The sequence below is a fragment of the Eptatretus burgeri genome, chromosome 15, assembly GCF_056783735.1.
Source record: "Eptatretus burgeri isolate ZD-2024b chromosome 15, Ebu_testis_v1, whole genome shotgun sequence".
Classification (NCBI taxonomy): domain Eukaryota; kingdom Metazoa; phylum Chordata; class Myxini; order Myxiniformes; family Myxinidae; genus Eptatretus; species Eptatretus burgeri.
The window spans coordinates 85,255-104,642 of NC_140975.1; the positions used below are offsets into that span (position 1 = coordinate 85,255).

At 51.1% G+C, this 19,388-nt stretch overlaps 1 protein-coding gene across 1 annotated transcript; it reads left to right on the plus strand.

Moving 5' to 3' along the window:
- Positions 1 to 427: 427 nt before the first annotated feature.
- On the plus strand, positions 428 to 8,594 carry LOC147011274 (uncharacterized). Its single transcript, XM_085855943.1, has 2 exons — positions 428 to 1,225; positions 7,454 to 8,594. Exon 2 carries the CDS (start codon positions 7,557 to 7,559, stop codon positions 8,295 to 8,297), a length of 741 nt encoding a protein of 246 aa, XP_085712069.1. The 5' UTR covers positions 428 to 1,225; positions 7,454 to 7,556; the 3' UTR covers positions 8,298 to 8,594.
- The last annotated feature ends 10,794 nt before the right edge of the window (positions 8,595 to 19,388 follow it).

Genomic DNA, 19,388 nt, shown 5'->3' on the forward strand with positions numbered 1-19,388 from the left:
AAGAATATAGGAAAATGAATACAATAAGAAGTTATAAACATAACATATATAGTGAAGAAGTAAATAAAAAGGCATTAGGAGCCTTTGATGATAAGAGATTTATTTTAGATAATGGAATAGATTGTGTTCCATATGGATATTGTATGATAGAGTGAATAGAATAGATTGTGTTTTAACGATGGGAAGATGGGTTAGGGTTTTTTAAGGGCTACCGCCGCGTTTTTTTTTGCAATATATAAATGGTCAAACCAAGTATTAATCAAACTAAAGAGTGGAGAAAATCTCAGTCTTGGTATATAAATGGAAAACATAATGAATGTGAAAAATATCAAATAAGTCTTATTGAAAAAATAACTAAAACAAAGGTAAATAAAACAAATAAGCGAATCAATTTAAAAAGTAGTAAGTTAGAGGATGTAAAGAAAAAAATGAATATCCTTGAATGGACTGAAAACTTTGATGGTTATCAATTGAACAATGAAAAAACAATTTACTATAATCTCAAAATGATATGTGGCTCAGGAGGTGGTCAAACAAGAGCATCAAGAGAAGTTTATCATTTCTTAATGGCACAAAAGGGGTATCTTAAAAAAATATAAAGATTCAAATGTTTTGTTTGTCAATATTTTAGATGGGGATTATTGTGCAAAGAAAATTAAACTATTGAAGGAATTTGAGAATGAACAAATCTTTAAACGTTCAATGAGTGAGCTGTTCAACCCCCAGGTGTTCAATTCAATGAGGTTCAACCTCCAGGTTAAAAGGGGAGACAAATAAATATACCTTGGGATAAAAAGGGGGTTTATTTTTAGGGAAAAAAAAATAGGAATCGCTGAAAATCCCCCATTCATTTACATGGGGAAAAGTGAGCCAGAACCAGTATATCCACCCTACTTTTATGCAACCTTGACCTTTGACCTTTTCATTAAAAAAAACCACAAAAACAATCAGCTTCTAGCTTTTTATCGGTGAACCAAATCAGTGACACAATATGCAAATTCTTAAAATTTCAGGTCAATCGGATGAAAATTGACAATTTTATGTGTTGTTGACCTTTGACCTTTTGACCAAATTATTAATTTGTTTTCATGAATACAAGAATAAATGTTAGTGTGTGTGTGTGTGTCTTCCATAACTCCAAGACCATGAAGCCAAGTGACCTGAAACTTTGCAAGTATTCAAAGGGAACTCCAAGGGAGTGCATGAATGAAAACTGGGTGTTTGGGTAAATTTAAACACCCCTTTTGAAGATATTTTACGGTAAAACCAGAAACAGCCTTACCTTTCGTCAACCCGTGTTCAGTTTGCTCAGCTCGGGGGTCTTAAACTGCCATTTTGTCCACTCAGTTAAAAAATACCTTGCCTTGGAACAGGTCGGTTTCTGTACGATGAAGCTTCATACCGATGAATCGCTGGATACATTCATGCCGACAAATCAGTTATAAGCGCCCAGAGATGCCAGTGTCCATGCCTTTATTAAATTTCCGCACATGCAATAAGCTTGAGAATCTCTTAACCTGAGCCGAATTTCAAAATTAACTACGGAATTGACCTTAGCCCAGTGGGGGGCAAACACATGGGCATGCAGGCCCTATTTCCAGGACCCAAACTCAATGAGGTCCCGAGGGAAATATACATTTCCTGTTAAAATGTTCTATTCCAGATCCACCACCAAAATATTGTTGCAATTCTCGGAACCGCATGCATACAACAGATCGGTTTCCCAAGACAGTTATTCCATTATTGTTCCTGAGGTGGATCAGCCACGTGCGCCTTCGCTGTAGGGTGGGGGCCGGCGCGTACGGCGCTGCTGTGAGGGAACTGCTGCACAGAGATCCTCGTTCCTGGGTGGGCCCTAGACCCGGCGTGTGCGGCGGGTCGTGTGAGGCGCTTGGCGGTGCGGGATTGTCGACTCGAGCTTCCGGTGGTCTGGGGGATTGCTGGTTGCATTGAAGGGGCATTAGGATGGGTGCCTCTTGAGGGGCTGCACGGGTGGTGTTTTTCACAGAACGCGGGGCAAGGCCGGCGGGGCGCGTGCAGGGGCCGGTGGGGGCGAATCCACGCCATGTTTGGCGGGATACGAGTGTGCGGAGTGGAAGTGGCGTGTTCCTTTTCAACCTCAATGTCCGACACATGTTGGTGTTCGCCCCGTGCACTGGCGGAATCGTGTGAACGCGGGTGCTGGCCACGTGCGTGGTGGCCAGGCCACGCTCGTTGTGTGGGGTGTGCTCGGGGGCGGATGTGTGTGCTGCTCGCGAAGCGTGCATGGGTTTGTCCATAATTATCTGCCTTCGGCCCTCGCTGGCAGCGGTGGATTCTCTGCGGGTGGTGGGCGTCTTCTCTCTAAGGCTGTCGGGGCTGCAATTGAGCCGGGGAGTGTACAGTACAGGCCACGTTGGCGCACGGAGCGGGCGCGTTGATCGGCGCTGGTCGGGCAGGCATGCGGGACCCTCGGCCGGTTGCCGGGGCACGGCCCAGGGGTTTTTGCAAGACGATTCGCGTGCTGGTTTTGATGTGGGCGATTCATGTCGTCTCGTGGGGCCAGAGCGGAATATTCCCGCTGTCTGGGATGGCCTTGCCGGAAACGAAGTGAGGAGGTTTCCGGCCAAAGTTGGCGGGCCGCATGAAGGGTCGGGGCCAATCAGAGCACCCGATTCAGGTGATGACATTTAGATTCGGCATGGCCCCTCCCCCCAGCTGAGGCGTAAAACTGTACGTGCAATGAGGGTGGACAAGGAGGCCTATGTGCGAGCTATCTGTGAGGGGGTAGAGCATCACCTGTGGACAGGTGATTCTCGTCCCGCTTACAGGGGAATTCGCGCATTGCGTTCATCCAAGCCTATCCCTCGGAGCACTGCAGTCAGAGCAGAGAGTGGTAGGCTCTTGACAGAGGAGTCTGAAGTGAAGGCCCGCTGGGCCGGTTACTTTGAGCGGTTGTACCAGGCTGATCCCCCAGCTGTCGAGTTGGACGTCAAGGGTGTTACAATCCCTGTTGCTGACCCTCGAATCAACTGTGGTCCACCGTCGCTTGTGGAAACACGGGCTGCGGTGAACTGGTTGAAACGGGGCAAAGCTCCAGGGATCTGTGGCATCCATGCTGAACTTCTCAAGGCTGGTGGAAATGCTGCACTCGTGTCGTTGCATGCAGTTTTGTGCTCTGCCTGGAACACAGGCATCATCCCAACTGATTGGAAGAGGGGCCTTGTTGTTCCTCTCTGGAAAGGGAAGGGTGATCGCCAAGACTGCAACAACTACCGAGGGGTGACGCTGCTCTCAGTGCCAGGCAAGGTCTATGCTCGGATAATTCTTGATAGGGTTCGCCACCATCTGCTTGAGCACCAGCGTCCAGAGCAGTCAGGCTTTACACCAAAGAGGTCAACGATTGACCATATCCTTGCTCTTCGTGTTCTCACCGAACGCAGACGAGAGTTTCGGCAGGGGCTGCTTGCAGCCTATGTTGATCTCTGTAAAGCGTTCGATTCAGTGAATCGGGATGTCCTCTGGAGGATTCTTAGTCTTCGTGGGGTGCCACCAAAACTGATCGATCTGATGTCTGAACTCTACTCTGGTACTGAGAGTGCTGTGAAGTGTGGTGGTACCATCTCTGACTTATTTCCAGTTGTTAATGGAGTTCGTCAGGGGTGTGTACTGGCCCCCACACTTTTCAGCACCTGTATGGACTGGATTTTAGGGAGGATGTCGGAGAGATCAAGCTGCGGTGCATCGTTTGGAAATGTCAAGATCTCGGACCTTGATTTTGAAGATGATGCAGTCATCTTTCCGGAGACTTTAGATATCCTTTTGGGGGCCCTCGAGGTGCTGAATGAGGAGTCGGAGCTGCTGGGATTACGGGTTTCTTGGGTCAAAACTAAGATCCAGGCTTTCGGTGACATCTTGGATCCTGCTGTCCTGTCTGTGTCTGTTTGTGGTGAGGATGTTGAGGTCGTGGAGAGATTCACTTACCTTGGCAGTGATATTCATGTCTCAGAGTGAGTCAGAGGTCAATAGACGTCTGGGTCGGGCCTGGGGAGTCATGGATTCACTGGATCATGGGGTGTGGTGCTGCCGGTACCTGTGCGGGAGGACGAAAGTCCAAGTCTTCTGGTCCTTGGTGCTTCCAGTCTTGCTCTATGAATGCGAGACTTGGACTCTGACCAAGGATCTGAGACGGAGACTTAATTCCTTTGGTACCAGGTCTCTTCGGAGAATCCTTGGCTATCGCTGGTCGGATTTTGTGTCCAACGAGCGGTTGCTGAGAGAGACTCGGATGAGATCTGTTACCTGCATAGTCCGTGAGCGTCAGTTGCGGCTGTATGGACATGTGGCTCGTTTTCCTGACGCTGATCCTGCTCACCAGATTCTCTCAGCGAGGGAGTCTCATGAGTGGAGGAGGCCAGTGGGCCGACCACGTGCCTCTTGGTTGCAACAGGTCGACCGTCATCTCAAGGAGATGGGGATGGGTGTGGCATCTGCCTGGGGGATGGCCAGACGGAGGCCCCTGGAGTACCGGCGGAAAGTGGACGCAGCGACGCGCTGTTCTGGCACATGCTCCCATACCTGACCTGACCTCCCCCCCGCATGGCAGGCCCTATGGGGGTTGGAGCGGTCACTCCGCCTTTCTCTTGCTCTTTCTCCGCCTCTCTCCTGCTCTCGCCTCGCCTCGTTGACACCGCCACGACCCACCTCCTGCTGTCTGGACTCCGCCTCCTCATCTCCGCCCACATGACGTCGACCCCACTCGCCTACCACTCCATTCTCGCACTCTGGACTCCGCCCCTTCTCGACTCAAGCTCCTTTCCGAACACAGCCTCCACACATGCGGCTGAAGCCAGAGACGACGCGCCCACTGTCGGATACCGCAATACAGAGCATCCCCCCCTCCCCGCCCCCGAAACATATCAATTGGTGGCGCGTCATGCTATGAATAACAAAGGTACAGAGAACGTAGCCTCAACTCCCCTCCCTTCCTGTTGCAAAACTTCCTCTTCATCGGGTGTGTGTGTGTGTGTGTGTGTGTGTGTGTGTGTGTGTGTGTGTGTGTGTGTGTGTGTGTGTGTGTGTGTGTGTGTGTGTGTGTGTGTGTGTGTGTGTGTTGGCGCCTGTCTGCTTAAGTAAGACTGCAGAAGATCGTTATCATCATTATTGCTATTAATTTCGCGTTAAGTCTGCTCTGTGTCCCCTTTTGTAAGTTGCCTGTTTATTTTCTGCACCACACCTCTCTCCCCTATCTCTGCACAACACACCCAAATAAATCTTAATCGTACCACATACCTTCCTCGCCCACTGTTAATAAATTATTATTAGGAATGCTCCCAGCTCATCTTTGTGGTTTCTTTCATTGATCCAGCATGGTTGAATCCTAGTTTAGCCAGGACTTTATTACCAGCGATCCGTTTGTTTTAGCTGGTACGTCCTTGGCAGTGTCGCTCGGCTGCATCCAATCCAGTAAAGTGTTCCAGTCCGGTAGAGTGATCTGGTTCTGACAAGGCGTACCGATGGTGTGTTCCCCGGTAATTAAACCACGTGATTAATTAGGTACCCCGATTAACCCAAAGACGGGAGGACCCGAGGTCACGCGGTTGACTTATTGGCGTCCATGGTCAGTTAAGCGACCCGCCGTGTCACGGAGTTATCCGTGTGCGACAGCCTACAATTCCGGGGAGTCTGGTGAGAACCAAGATAGCTTCCCCCACCTCGTGATCTTCTCACCAGAACCCCGGCCCCAAACAATATTATGTTTTCAATTACGAGTTACCGTTTGGAGTGTTTCAGGGCTGGTTTTGGCTTCATAATGTTGCAGGGTTCTCTGCGCTCAAGTGCAGCATGACTATCGAGTCTTTTTGGAGGTGCAAAACCAGACAACACTTGATAATACAATGATTGTACAACAAGAATGACCTCATAGTGGTCACAACCTGCGACAAATATCCAACAAAAGGCTGATTGGGAAACACATTTACTATGCTATTCAAGATTAACTCGACACTTCTCATCCATGTCAACCTCAACCATGGTTTTATTAAAACAAGCTGATTAATCACACAGTCATGGATTGTTTAACCCCAACATGGGGCCATTCAAAAATTACATAAAAGTTAATGTTTTTTTTAGTAATGTACATAAATTAATAGACGAAACAATTGCAAGTCTGTAGGCTTGGCAAAAATTATTTTTTTATATACACACGTTCGAATAGGTAAATGACTTGCAACGTCATCAGTCAGGTGGCAGTTTTCATGAGCATTCAGTGGCAGTTAAAAAAGAAATTGATCAGCTGTACTTTCGTGAGAGCTCAAAGAGAAAATGAAAGCAAGCAAAGGAGGCTAAAGGAGTGGCTTTATTTTTTTAAAGGTACTAACTATTAACAAATACTTCAAGGAGAAAGAGCAATGACAGACGATGGTGACTCGGCTTCAGCAGACATGGCTGCTGGCAATGTAGAACATGCGACTTCGGCACTCAAGCAAGCACTATGACAAACGGTTAAGGAATGGCTGGCTTGGCAAGCGATAGCAAACTGATTAGTAATGGAATACCTGAACATGGCATTTTTTTTCCAAGTGGGAAAAAGGCAATAAAACATGGGAATTCCTATTGAGTTTTTTGCAGTCGAGTCCAAAGCAACATCGGCTGAACACTGAGTCCCCCTTTTTGGGGGGGCCTTTTTGGGGTGAAAATAACACCGAGTCCTCTTTTTTTGGGGGGGGGGAGGGACGTTATAGGCTGAAAATTTTTTTGTGCCCAGGGCACAAAAAATCTTATTTGCTTCTGTCTTAGCTGCAGTTCCAACTGCTAAAAACTGGTAATTTGTCCAATTCGGACATTGACACTCGGGGCGTCTCCGGGTGTTGTTTAATATGACCGCTAATCACTTGCCAAGCCCGCTGTTCCTTGTTAACCGTTTTGTTGGAGTGCTTCCTTGAGTGCTTAAGTCACTTGGCGAGCGCCCTACAGTCGATAGCGGAATGACACATGCAGTTCGCGTCATCCGATTCGTCCGCTGAATTTGGGTTTTTTTTCACTCGAGATCACATTTTTCACCTTTTTATGCGATCTGCTTTCATTATATTAATATACAGTCATGCGCCACATAACGACGGGGTTACGTTCTGAGAAACGCGTCGTTAAGCGACGTCGTCGTTGTGCGAACATCATTTTTTTTTCGTTTTCGAACATCGTACTTGTGGTGAATTGAAGGTCGTGACGTGTGATCACATGTTGCACGGCTCGAGCACGGAATAGATAAAGCTGAGGCTCGGCTCGGTCGGGGGGATTGTCCCAGGGGCATTGTCGTTTACGGCGGCGGTTCACTTGGTGCTCGTTGAATGGTGAGAATTGAGAGTATATCGGACTCCGTGCTTATACTGATTTATTTTGCGGTGATTAGTTGCACGTGTATACCTTACTGCTTATGTACTCCTTGCTGCACCTGTATCCCCTGATGTGCCCGTAGAAGCGGCTTCAATCAAATGGAATAAAGCCTACACTCTGAAGGTTCTTCTCTCGTTTTCATTTCAATTTATTCCATTTGGTTTTCTCGGCTCTCTCAACCAACGATGGACAAGATCTACAAACCAGAGAGGTTCGACGCAGACCCAAACGCGACTGACTCAGAAATGAAATGGTCGCATTGGTTCCGTTCCTTCTCACACTATCTGACCATCATCGAAGAGGGAGCCGACAAATTGGCCGCCCTTGTGAATCAAGTCTCGCCCAGCGTATACAGGCTCTTCTCGGAGTGTGACACCTACGAAGCAGCGATTGACGTGCTGCAGGCGCTCTACGTGAAGCGCAAGAACGAGGTATACATACGACATCTTCTCAACACACGCAAGCAAGCAGCCGGGGAGACAATCGATCAGTTCCTGCAAGCTCTGAAACAGCTGGGAAAAGATGGCAGCTTCCGGGCCGTAAACGCCGAGGAACACCGAAATGAAGCGACCCAAGAGGCATTTATCCAAGGACTTAGGTCAGCCCACATACGGCAACGCTTACTAGAGAAAGCGCAACCCACTCTTGAAAAGGTAGTCGACCAGGCTCGAGCGATGGATACGGCTCAGCAGCAATCTGAGTCATTTGGGACACCGATGCTGCTAATGAACGCCGCTACGGTGGAAACTCAAGGAACCCCACCGACACAGACACAGCCTGACACAGGGGATGGAGAAAGACCCGAGGAGTCGGATACCCAGACCTCGTCAAACTCCTCAGCAACTACTCCGGTTGGTAAATGCTTCTTTTGTGGGTACAAATACACCCCCGCCACAAATGCCCTGCCAGAGATGCCACATGCATGAATTGTGACAAGAAAGGGCATTATGCCAGGGTATGTAAATCTACTCTAAGGAGAAATAAACCCACTTCTGCGGCTCTCTACTCACAAAAGAAACTAACTGCAGCCACACCGGGGAATCTATCCAAGGCTATCATCAACGTACGAATTAACGGGCATATGGCTGAGGCTCTGATTGATACCAGTAGCTCTGAAAGTTTCGTCAACAGCTCGCTAGTGAAGGGCAGGAAATGGAAGATCCACCCGACAGACAATACGGTATGCATGGCCGCCACATCACTACAGTCCCGCGTACGAGGGTACTGCAATGTTGAATTGGACGTAAAAGGGTACACGCATCGGGATGTAAGGGTGCTGGTGCTTCGTGATTTATGCGCAGACGTAATTCTGGGTCATAATGTCCTCAAGCAGCACACGAGCGTCGAAATACCCTTTGGAGGAAGCAAACCTCGTCTAATTTTAAATGCTTTGACCACCGCAGAGGTAACGTCCCCCCAGCTGTTTGCTAACTTGTCGCCGGTCTGTAAACCGATCGCGATCAAATCGCGGCGATATACCACTGCTGATATGAACTTCATCACTTCAGAGACCAAGCGATTACTGGAAGAAGGAATTATAGAACCTAGCGATTCGCCATGGCGCGCACAGGTGTTGGTCACCGCCAATCAGAATCATAAGAAACGAATGGTTGTCGATTATTCCCAAACGGTCAATCGTTTCACCCAACTCGATGCCTACCCTTTGCCACGCATAGACGAGATGGTCGAACACGTGGCCAATTATAAGATATTCAGCACCATCGATTTGCGAAGCGCCTATCATCAAATTCCCATCCGAGAGGAAGACAAACCTTACACCGCATTCCAGGCAGGTAGACGCCTCTACCAATTCAGGAGGATTCGGTTCGGTGTCACGAATGGAGTGGCTTGCTTCCAACGAGTTATGGACGACATCATCTCAGATGAAAACCTCAAAGACACTTTTGTTTACGTGGACAATGTCACAGTGTGCGGTAGGGATCAGGGGGAACATGATATGAATCTGGACAGATTCTTGAGCATTGCTAGAAAATATAATCTGACCCTCAACTACGAGAAATGCGTATTCTCGGCAAGGTCAATTGACCTTCTCGGCTACACGATAGCCGACGGCACGATTAAGCCTGATCCTGAACGATTGCGCCCACTTCGTGAGCTACCCCCACCTCAGGACCTGCAGACAATGCGCCGGGTGATCGGCATGTTCGCTTACTATGCAAGATGGATTTCCCAATACTCCGAGAAAATACATCCCCTAGTGCATTGCAAAAACTTCCCACCAGATGCCGCTGTTGTAAAAGCTTTCCACAGCCTCAAAGATGATATCAGTAATTCCGTGGTATTATCGATCGATAGCTCGGTGCCCTTCGTGGTGGAAACAGATGCTTCTGATCACGCGATAGCTGCTACGCTTAATCAGTCTGGGCGACCCGTCGCGTTCTTCTCGAGAACTCTCTCTGGAAGCGAGCAGAGACACTCAGCAATAGAGAAGGAAGCGTACGCCATTGTCGAAGCCCTACGTAAATGGAGACACTATTTACTGGGAAACCATTTCACGCTCGTCACGGACCAACGATCCGTGGCATTCATGTTTGATGGGAAAAATAACGGGAAAATTAAGAATGAAAAAATTATGAGATGGCGGATAGACCTAGCCTGCTATAGTTACGACATAGTTTACCGGCCCGGGAGGGAAAACCCTGCTGCAGACACCTTCTCTCGGGTCTACTGCTCGGCGACAATCAGTCGGGCTTTGCAAGACCTCCATGTGTCTCTGTGCCACCCGGGGGTAACCAGAATGGCACATTTCGTGCGCAGACAAAACCTTCCTTATTCTATCGATGATATTAAACAAATGAATGCTTCATGCCCTGTTTGTGCTGAACTAAAACCCAGATTCTATGGCGCGGCTTCTGGCAGATTGATCAAGGCCACTTCTCCCTTCGAGAGACTAAACATTGACTTCAAAGGGCCCCTGCCGACCGAGACAGACAACAGATACATATTCACTGTTGTTGATGAATATTCAAGGTTCCCTTTCGCATTTCCGTGCTCGGATATGACCTCGGGCACTGTCGTGAAATGTCTGTCTGACCTCTTCGCTATGTTTGGGAAACCTTCGTACATACATTCAGACAGAGGGCCGTGTTTCATGTAGGCCGGGCTAAAACAATTCCTATTAGAGCACGGCATAGCAACTAGTCGAACGACGGGTTACAACCCACAGGGTAATGGGCAGGTGGAACGATATAATGGAGTTATTTGGAAAGCCGTAACTCTGGCGTTGAAATCGAGAGGACTGGGCCCCGAGCGGTGGGAGGTTACCCTTCTCGACGCTCTGAATTCCATACGCTCTTTGCTCTGCACGTCCACCAATGCAACTCCTCACAAACGAATGTTTACTCACCAGCGACGTTATGTTGACGGCCAATCGGTGCCCAACTGGCTAACCCATCCCGGAACAGTGTTCATGAAACGCCCGGTACAACAAAGCAAGTATGAACCCATGGTGGAGGAGGTCGAACTCATCGATACTAATCCAGAGTATGCTCATGTCAGGCTCCCGGATGGCAGGGAGACCACTGTGTCGGTTCGCCATTTGGCTCCCTCAGGTACTCCTCCCGCAGGTACACCACCATCTGGCACTCCTCCCTCTGACATCCCCTCCCCAGGTGTTCCCCCCCCCCAGGAACTCCACCCGAGAATGGTGGCGACGGAGCTGCCGCGTTCCACCCGAGAGCGATCGGGGAGTCATCCCCGGCACGAGTCGAGGCTCACCAAGAGGATCGGAAGACTCCCTCAAGTGAAACCGCCATTTACTCCCGGAGAGGTCGACGGATAATACCCCCTTGCCGACTCAATCTGTAAAGGGGATTATCGGTATCCTCGATGCTCATTATATCATATATCGATGCTCATTACCATGCTCCTACAACTCAAAATAATCCTCACTGCTTGGCATGTATGCTTCTGTAGTTTAGATAGTTCGCGTTGCTTGAAATGTATACTCCTGTAGCGCTGAAGTAATCATGGTGCGTTAGTTGGGCCTCTAGTTACATTTTAAAGACGGGCAAAATGTGGTGAATTGAAGGTCGTGACGTGTGATCACATGTTGCACGGCTCGAGCACGGAATAGATAAAGCTGAGGTTCGGCTCGGTCGGGGGGATTGTCCCAGGGGCATTGTCGTTTACGGCGGCGGTTCACTTGGTGCTCGTTGAATGGTGAGAATTGAGAGTATATCGGACTCCGTGCTTATACTGATTTATTTTGCGGTGATTAGTTGCACGTGTATACCTTACTGCTTATGTACTCCTTGCTGCACCTGTATCCCCTGATGTGCCCGTAGAAGCGGCTTCAATCAAATGGAATAAAGCCTACACTGTGAAGGTTCTTCTCTCGTTTTCATTTCAGTCAGGTCAGGTATGGGAGCATGTGCCAGAACAGCACGTCGCTGCGTCCACTTTCCGCCGGTACTCCAGGGGCCTCCGTGTGGCCATCCCCCAGGCAGATGCCAGGCCCATCCCCATCTCCTTGAGATGATGGTCAACCTGTTGCAACCATGAGGCACGTGGTCGACCCACTGGCCTCCTCCACTCATGAGACTCCCTCGCTGAGAGAATCTGGTGAGCAGGATCAGAGTCAGGAAAACGAGCCACATGTCCATACCGCCGCAACTGATGCTCACGGACTATGCAGGTAACAAATCTCATCCGAGTCTCTCTCAGCAACCGCTCGTTGGACACAAAATCCGACCAGCGATAGCCAAGGATTCTCCGAAGAGACCTGGTACCAAAGGAATTAAGTCTCCGTCTCAGATCCTTGGTCAGAGTCCAAGTCTCGCACCCATAGAGCAAGACTGGAAGTACCAAGGACCTGAAGACTCGGACTTTCGTCCTCCCGCACAGGTACCGGCAGCGCCACACCCCATGATCCAGTGAATCCATGACTCCCCAGGCCCGACCCAGACGTCTATTGACCTCTGACTCGCAGCCAGCAGAGACATGAATATCACTGCCAAGGTAAGTGAATCTCTCCACGACCTCAACATCCTCACCACAAACAGACACAGACAGGACAGCAGCATCCAAGATGTCACCGAAAGCCTGGATCTTAGTTTTGACCCAAGAAACCCGTAATCCCAACGGCTCCGACTCCTCATTCAGCACCTTGAGGGCCCCCAAAAGGATATCCAGAGTCTCCGCAAAGATGACTGCATCATCTGCAAAGTCAGGGTCCGAGATCTTGACATTCCCAAATGACGCACCGCAACTTGATCTCTCAGACATCCTCCCTAGAATCCAGTCCATACAAGTGCTGAAAAGTGTGGGGGCAAGTACACATCCCTGACGAACTCCAGTAACAACTGGAAATAAGTCAGAGATGGTACCACCACACTTCACAGCACTCTCAGTACCAGAGTAGAGTTCAGACATCAGATCGATCAGTTTTGGTGGCACCCCACGAAGACCAAGAATCCTCCAGAGGACATCCCGATTCACTGAATCGAACGCTTTACAGAGATCAACATAGGCTGCAAGCAGCCCCTGCCGAAACTCTCGTCTGCGTTCGGTGAGGACACGAAGTGCAAGGATACGGTCAATCGTTGACCTCTTTGGTGTAAAGCCTGACTGCTCTGGACGCTGGTGCTCAAGCAGATGGTGGCGAACCCTATCGAGAATTATCCGAGCAAAGACCTTGCCCGGCACTGAGAGCAGCGTCACCCCTCGGTAGTTGTTGCAGTCTTGGCGATCACCCTTCCCTTTCCAGAGAGGGACAACAAGGCCCCTCTTCCAGTCAGTTGGGATGATGCCTGTGTTCCAGGCAGAGCACAAAACTGCATGCAACGACACGAGTGCAGCATTTCCACCAGCCTTGAGAAGTTCAGCATGGATGCCACAGATCTCTGGAGCTTTGCCCCGTTTCAACTGGTTCACCGCAGCCCGTGTTTCCACAAGCGTAGGTGGACCACAGTTGATTCGAGGGTCAGCAACAGGGATTGTAACACCCTTGACGTCCAACTCGACAGTTGGGGGATCAGCCTGGTACAACCGCTCAAAGTAACCGGCCCAGCGGGCCTTCACTTCAGACTCCTCTGTCAAGAGCCTACCACTCTCTGCTCGAACTGTAGTGCTCCGAGGGATGGGCTTTGGTGAACGTAATGCGCGAATTCACCTGTAAGCGGGACGAGAATCACCTGTCCACAGGTGATGCTCTACCCCCTCACAGATTCCTCGCACATAGGCCTCCTTGTCCACCCTCAGTGCACGTACAGTTTTACGCCTCAGCTCCCTGAACAGCTCAGCTCTGCCATTTAGCCTGGCCCTGCGACTCTGGTCAATGGTATCCAGTGTCCCTTGAGAGACAAAATTCTTCTTTGCCCTGGGTGAGCTCCAAGGCATCCACCGGCAACATCAAGGACGGTGGTGTTGAAGGCACTCCACAACTCTTCAGGACCCCCCAAAGCACCCAGACCCCCCAAGTGTCCACTCAGCCTGTTCGCAAACTCCTCAGCTACTCTCTCATCCCTGAGCTTGGCAACATCCAGCCTCGGCTGGGATGGTACCATTCTCCAGGATTTAAGGTGCAGCTTTAGAGTTGCTTCAACAAGCCTGTGGTCAGTATTGAGGAACTGAGCACTCTGGTAGACCCTGCAGTTCTGGATCATCCTCCAACGACCGTCAATGAGGACATGGTCAATCTCCTTTGCCACACCGCCAGCGTTGGAATACCAAGTCCAGCGATGAGCTTGTGGGCGCTGAAACCATGAATCAGCCACCCTAAGTCCATGACTTCTTGCAAAGTCAAGGAACTTAGTGCTATTCTGGTTCATAGTTCCTGACCCATGGGGACCAACACACACCTCATAACCGTCCCTATCAGTTCCAGTCGAAGCATTGAAATCCCCCAAGACTAGAAGTGTATCTCGTCTGGGGCACTGATCAACCACAGACTCGAGTGTGGCGTAGAATGCATCCTTCACGGTGAGATCACTCGCCTCAGTCGGAGCATAAACAGAGACCAGGGAAATGACACCTAAGGAGTGACGAATCCTTAATCTCATAATACGCTCGTTGACCGGTGTTACCTCAATTATCATTGGGGTCAGCTTATTGGACACAGCTACAGCAACTCCTTGGGTATGGTAACCATCAGAGCGACCAGACCAATAGTAGGTGTAACCACCCACCATTATCTCGCCGCAATCCGGTCTCCGAACCTCAGAGAGAGCTGCAATCCCAATGTCCAAACGCTTGAGCTCAGATGATAACAGAGACAGGTGATCATCCTCTCTTAGGGATAGGACATTCCAGGCACCCACCCGAAGGGACCGCCTCAGGTTAACCCAAGGAGACCGCCGTCTGGTGGACGACACCTCAGCACCACTCCGACACACTCTCCCGCAATCTGACCCAGGGATGTTACCCCGTGGTTTCCCTCCTATCAAAGATTGGGGGTCCCGAAGGCTTTGCCCCAATCCCGTCATCCGGTGAGCTGCCCTGCGAAGGGAAGCTGCACAGGAGGTACTCCCACGGAGTGGGTTTTCAGATTTTTTTGCGTTTTTGCGTTTTGCAGAATGAAGGGTTTTACGGTGGCCGGAGTGCAAATCCTGCCACCAACCTCCTAATAAGAAGTGACCCAACTGCAGGAGGACGTCCGCAGACACAGTTGGGCACTAGATATGGATGGCCGTTGGCTCACAAGGAGCTCCTCCGTCCTTTGACAGGTTTTGTTTTTAATCCTGCTGGGTGTCCATATCCAAACACCCTCCTCACCAGAAAACCTGGTGGGGGAGACGGTTTAGTCGCCGCCAACCCGACCATGGAACAGGTTAGTACAGGTTTACATGGTACCTGTAGCAGGTCACAGATCGAACCTGACCTGACAAAAATTCAGTACTTACACAAAACTACACACCTAGGCTATATGGTATTGCCTATTGCTCCTCGGATACAAACCTGTACAGCATGTTACTGTCCTGAATACTGTCGGCAATTGTAACATGCATCCAAGAGAGATGGAAGACACGTTAGTTTTACCTTTGTGCTGTTCATGACGGCCATCGGTGTTGTTAGCAGCTGCTTACAATCTCCTCTCGCATCGATTATAGAAAGATGAATCAATAGCGTTTGGATTTTATAAATGTGGTATAGCCTGCGGGCATGCAGGGCGGGGCATGATGATGGGAGGAGGGGTCGTCGTGGTCATCGTGTCTGCCAGGAATATAAGGAGTGCGCGCCACCTGAGGCGTTGTAGTGATGCCGTAGTCACCCGGCTTGTGAGTGTGCTGAGTACGTAATAAAGGAGAGCCGCGGGCAAAGTACACCCGCGCTCGCGCTTGTGCAACACAGCCCGGCTCGACTGTTCCCCCGCTCGTGTCTGCCTGCCAAGCATCTCTATCCACGACACCACAGTTGGCTGACGAGGATCTTCGGATCGGCGTGTGCAGGGTGGTGGCTGGGTTCGGCGTGGCAGCGAGTAACTCAGCGCACCTTGCGCGGTTCGAGGTTCCGGAGGAGTACGCATCGCGAAGAGCGTGTCGCAGGTTCGCTCGCGTGCGCACAGGCTCCGGAGCCAGGAGGCTCGCCAGCGCGGTCCAGCTCAGGCATGACAGGGAGTCGGGGCACGGCGCACGAACGCGTGCCCGCCTTCGTCGGAGTCGACTTCGGCCACGTTCAGTGGGCAACGGCCGCGCTCAGTGTTCTTTTTATAGAGGCACGACAAATCGGGGGAATGATTTCTGCAAAGCCACGGCTAAAGAACGAGGACACGCGGTTCAGCTCGAACACGGTGTTGGACGTCGCGCAAGCTCTGAAGAATGTCCGGGGTCTCGATGGTCGGGGCGCAGCAGGTGGTCCGGAGGTCAGCGCGATGTGCCAGGCGCGTACGGCCGCGCGCACGGTCTGCGGCGCGAGTCGTGGGCGAGCGTTGCAATGCAATCACTCGGACGGCGGTCTGAGCACTCGAGGACGTCTACGAGGTGTGCGCCGAGAGTCATCGCCCATCATTACAGTCATAGATGGCGGTGTGCGAAGCGGTCCTTCCATCCCGGGTCAAGACCTACTGCTGGCACGGTGTTCGGTGCATGGCGTGCACGGTAACGGCCCGGGTCGAGTTTGGCGGCCGGGGCACGGAGATTCCAGCGACCCGGAGCGGGAGATGCTGCCCATGTTGAGCCTGGTTTCAGTTGGTCCTACGGTGACAGGACCGATGCCAGTGAATGTCGAAGTGACCGAGGCACTGATGCTGCCCATGTTGAGCCTGGTTTCAGTTGGTCCTACGGTGACAGGACCGATGCCAGTGAAGGTCGAAGTGAATGGCGAGCCGACCGTGTTTTGCGTGGACACCGGGGCTGCAGTGTCGGTCATGGGCGAGCAGGCGACTCGTGGTCTTCGCGGTGTTCGCCTAGTCGAGACGGCCTTGTCGCTGTACACGTACACCGGTGAAGCGATTGCACCGCTTGCGAGGGCCGACGTCTCAGTGCGCTACCGAGGTCGACGCGCCTGGCTCTCGGTGTTCGTGGTGCGAGGGGAGGGGCCCGCCCTTTTGGGTCGGGACTGGCTGGCGCACCTCGGGCTGGATCTCCAGTTTGTACCTCCAGGTGTGCCGGTGCTCTCTTCGATGCTTTCGTCGAGTACCGAGGGCGAGGTTCTGGCAGCGGGAGCCGCGTCGATGCAACGGGAGCGGCCGTTCGTTGCTGCCTGCAACGGCGGTGTGCGGTTCGGGAGCAGCAGGAGCCGTGCCAGCTCTCGCGATGAGCTCTCGTGCGTCGGCTGCGTTCATGGTGCGAGGTGCGCCGGTGTTGTTCGGGCAGCTTCAACGGGTTGCGGTGAGCCCGTGGCGTTAAAGGAAGTCGCGAGTCACAACATCGAGTCAACAACCAAGAGACGGACTCGTGATGTGGGTTGTGGGTTGCTGTTCATTGCATATTTGTTTTTCATTGCTCGAGTGATGCGGTTTAACGTTGTTGAAATAAATGCCAGCAGTTCCCGTGTGAAAATGGGTTTGGCGGAGATCAATCGATGGGTTTTGCAGTATGGTCAATGTGATGTGGTGGCTTTGGGAGCGGTGGTGGCGAATAAAAAGGTTGGGTTGGCCTTCCATTGCCCCGGGCCGCGGGTAGTTGCTTTGTCATGTGCAGGGATTTTGCCGAAAGAACGCGCTGTACGGAAAAATGAGTTTGCAATGGTTCAAATGATGTTCTTAGTGATTTATAACGAGCCTATGGTTGAAGTGTGGTTTAAATGGAATTGCTACCGTCTAACTGCCGGGTGGGTCTTGGAGATCGACTCGGAGCCAGGACTGGTGCGCTGGTCGGCGTTACCCCCACCTCTGGTTGCGGCAGGGTCAGACGTGCCTGGCGCCGGAGGCGCAGCTCTCTGTGTTCGCTCAAGGCCGTTTAGACGGGCATTGGCATCTCAACTGATTGTGGTGCGTGGGTTGTTATGGAGCATTGGTTGCGTCCAGCCAGCGGCGCTGTTCAGCGCCCCCATCCAAGGTCAATCGAGTCTGGCGCTGGCGCCACGGCTTCCAGACAGCGGGCTTCCGGCCTCGGAATGTTTATCTGCTTCAGGTCTGCCTGGGGGAGGTGTGCCGCCTTGTGGGCCGGAGGCGTTTGATGGGGCCGGGGGAGGTTTGCTCGGGAAATCGCCGCGGCCTCGCCGAAGGCCATGTCAGCATGAGCCGCCTGGGGGCGTTTCCGCTGTGTAGTGCTGCTGTGCTTCTCGCCTTGCTGCTTCATATCGGTAACGCGGTCAGAGTTTGGGAGGTGCTGTGTGCACCTCCGTCTTCGGAACCTGGCCGTGGCAGCTCCACTAGCTCGCTTCCACGCATTATATGATGTGATGTGCTGTTATACTTCGCTGTTTTCTTTTTGTGCCTTGTCTACTGTTATACCGTAGTCCTTCGTGCTGTTTATACTTATTATGATGGTGATCATTTAATAATCATAGTTTTAGGAGGGAGGAGTGTGGTATAGCCTGCGGGCATGCAGGGCGGGGCATGATGATGGGAGGAGGGGTCGTCGTGGTCATCGTGTCTGCCAGGAATATAAGGAGTGCGCGCCGCCTGAGGCGTTGTAGTGATGCCGTAGTCGCCCGGCTTGTGAGTGTGCCGAGTACGTAATAAAGGAGAGCCGCGGGCAAAGTACGCCCGCGCTCGCGCTTGTGCAACACAGCCCGGCTCGACTGTTCCCCCGCTCGTGTCTGCCTGCCAAGCATCTCTATCCACGACACCACAATAAATACGTAATCATTGCATCGATGTTATAATTTATAAATGAAGAAACGAGCTCCTGTCAATTGTGATATATATTTTCGGAACAGTACGATTGTTTTAACAACATGAAAAGCTTCACCAAAAAGAAATTCATGTTTTAATTTCGACTGTAACAACGATTTATTCGCGGAATTCTTCAATTCAAAGGTAATTTACTTGCTGGAAGGTAAACGTGCAAACATTTTTTCAGTTTGAAAGCCGATTTCCTTGAATCCCGATTTAGCACGACCCTGCTTTTTTCGCGATGACATTTTATGGACCTCAACGATCGCATTGTAACAGGGCCACACTGTCGTTTATTATCATTATGAAGTATTATGTACTGTACAGCGTACATAATTGTATGTGCTATTTTTATTCGACTGGCAGCTACGTCGGCTACATCACTCGGCAATAGGAATTTTTCAGCAACTTTTTTTTTTTAATTTTTTTTTTTTTTCAGAGCTGGCAGATCCGTCGTATATGCGATCCGTCGTTGCCCGGAACGTCGTTAAGCGGCGCACGACTGTAGTTATACATCAACATTGTAATGCACCTGTATGCTGCCTTCCCTCCCCCTCATACTGCCTTCCCTTCCCCTCCCCTCACACTACCTTCCCTTCCCCTCTCCTCACACTGCTGTCCCTTCCCCTCCCCTCATGCTTCCTCGCACCCCTCCCTTCCAAGTGTATAGAGACATGTGGTGAGGTGTCACTCTCCCCCCTTCCTCTCGCCCCACCCCCTTGCTCGCCCCTGCTCCTCGCTACCCCCTCCTCCTTTGCTTGCCACTCCTCCTCACTTC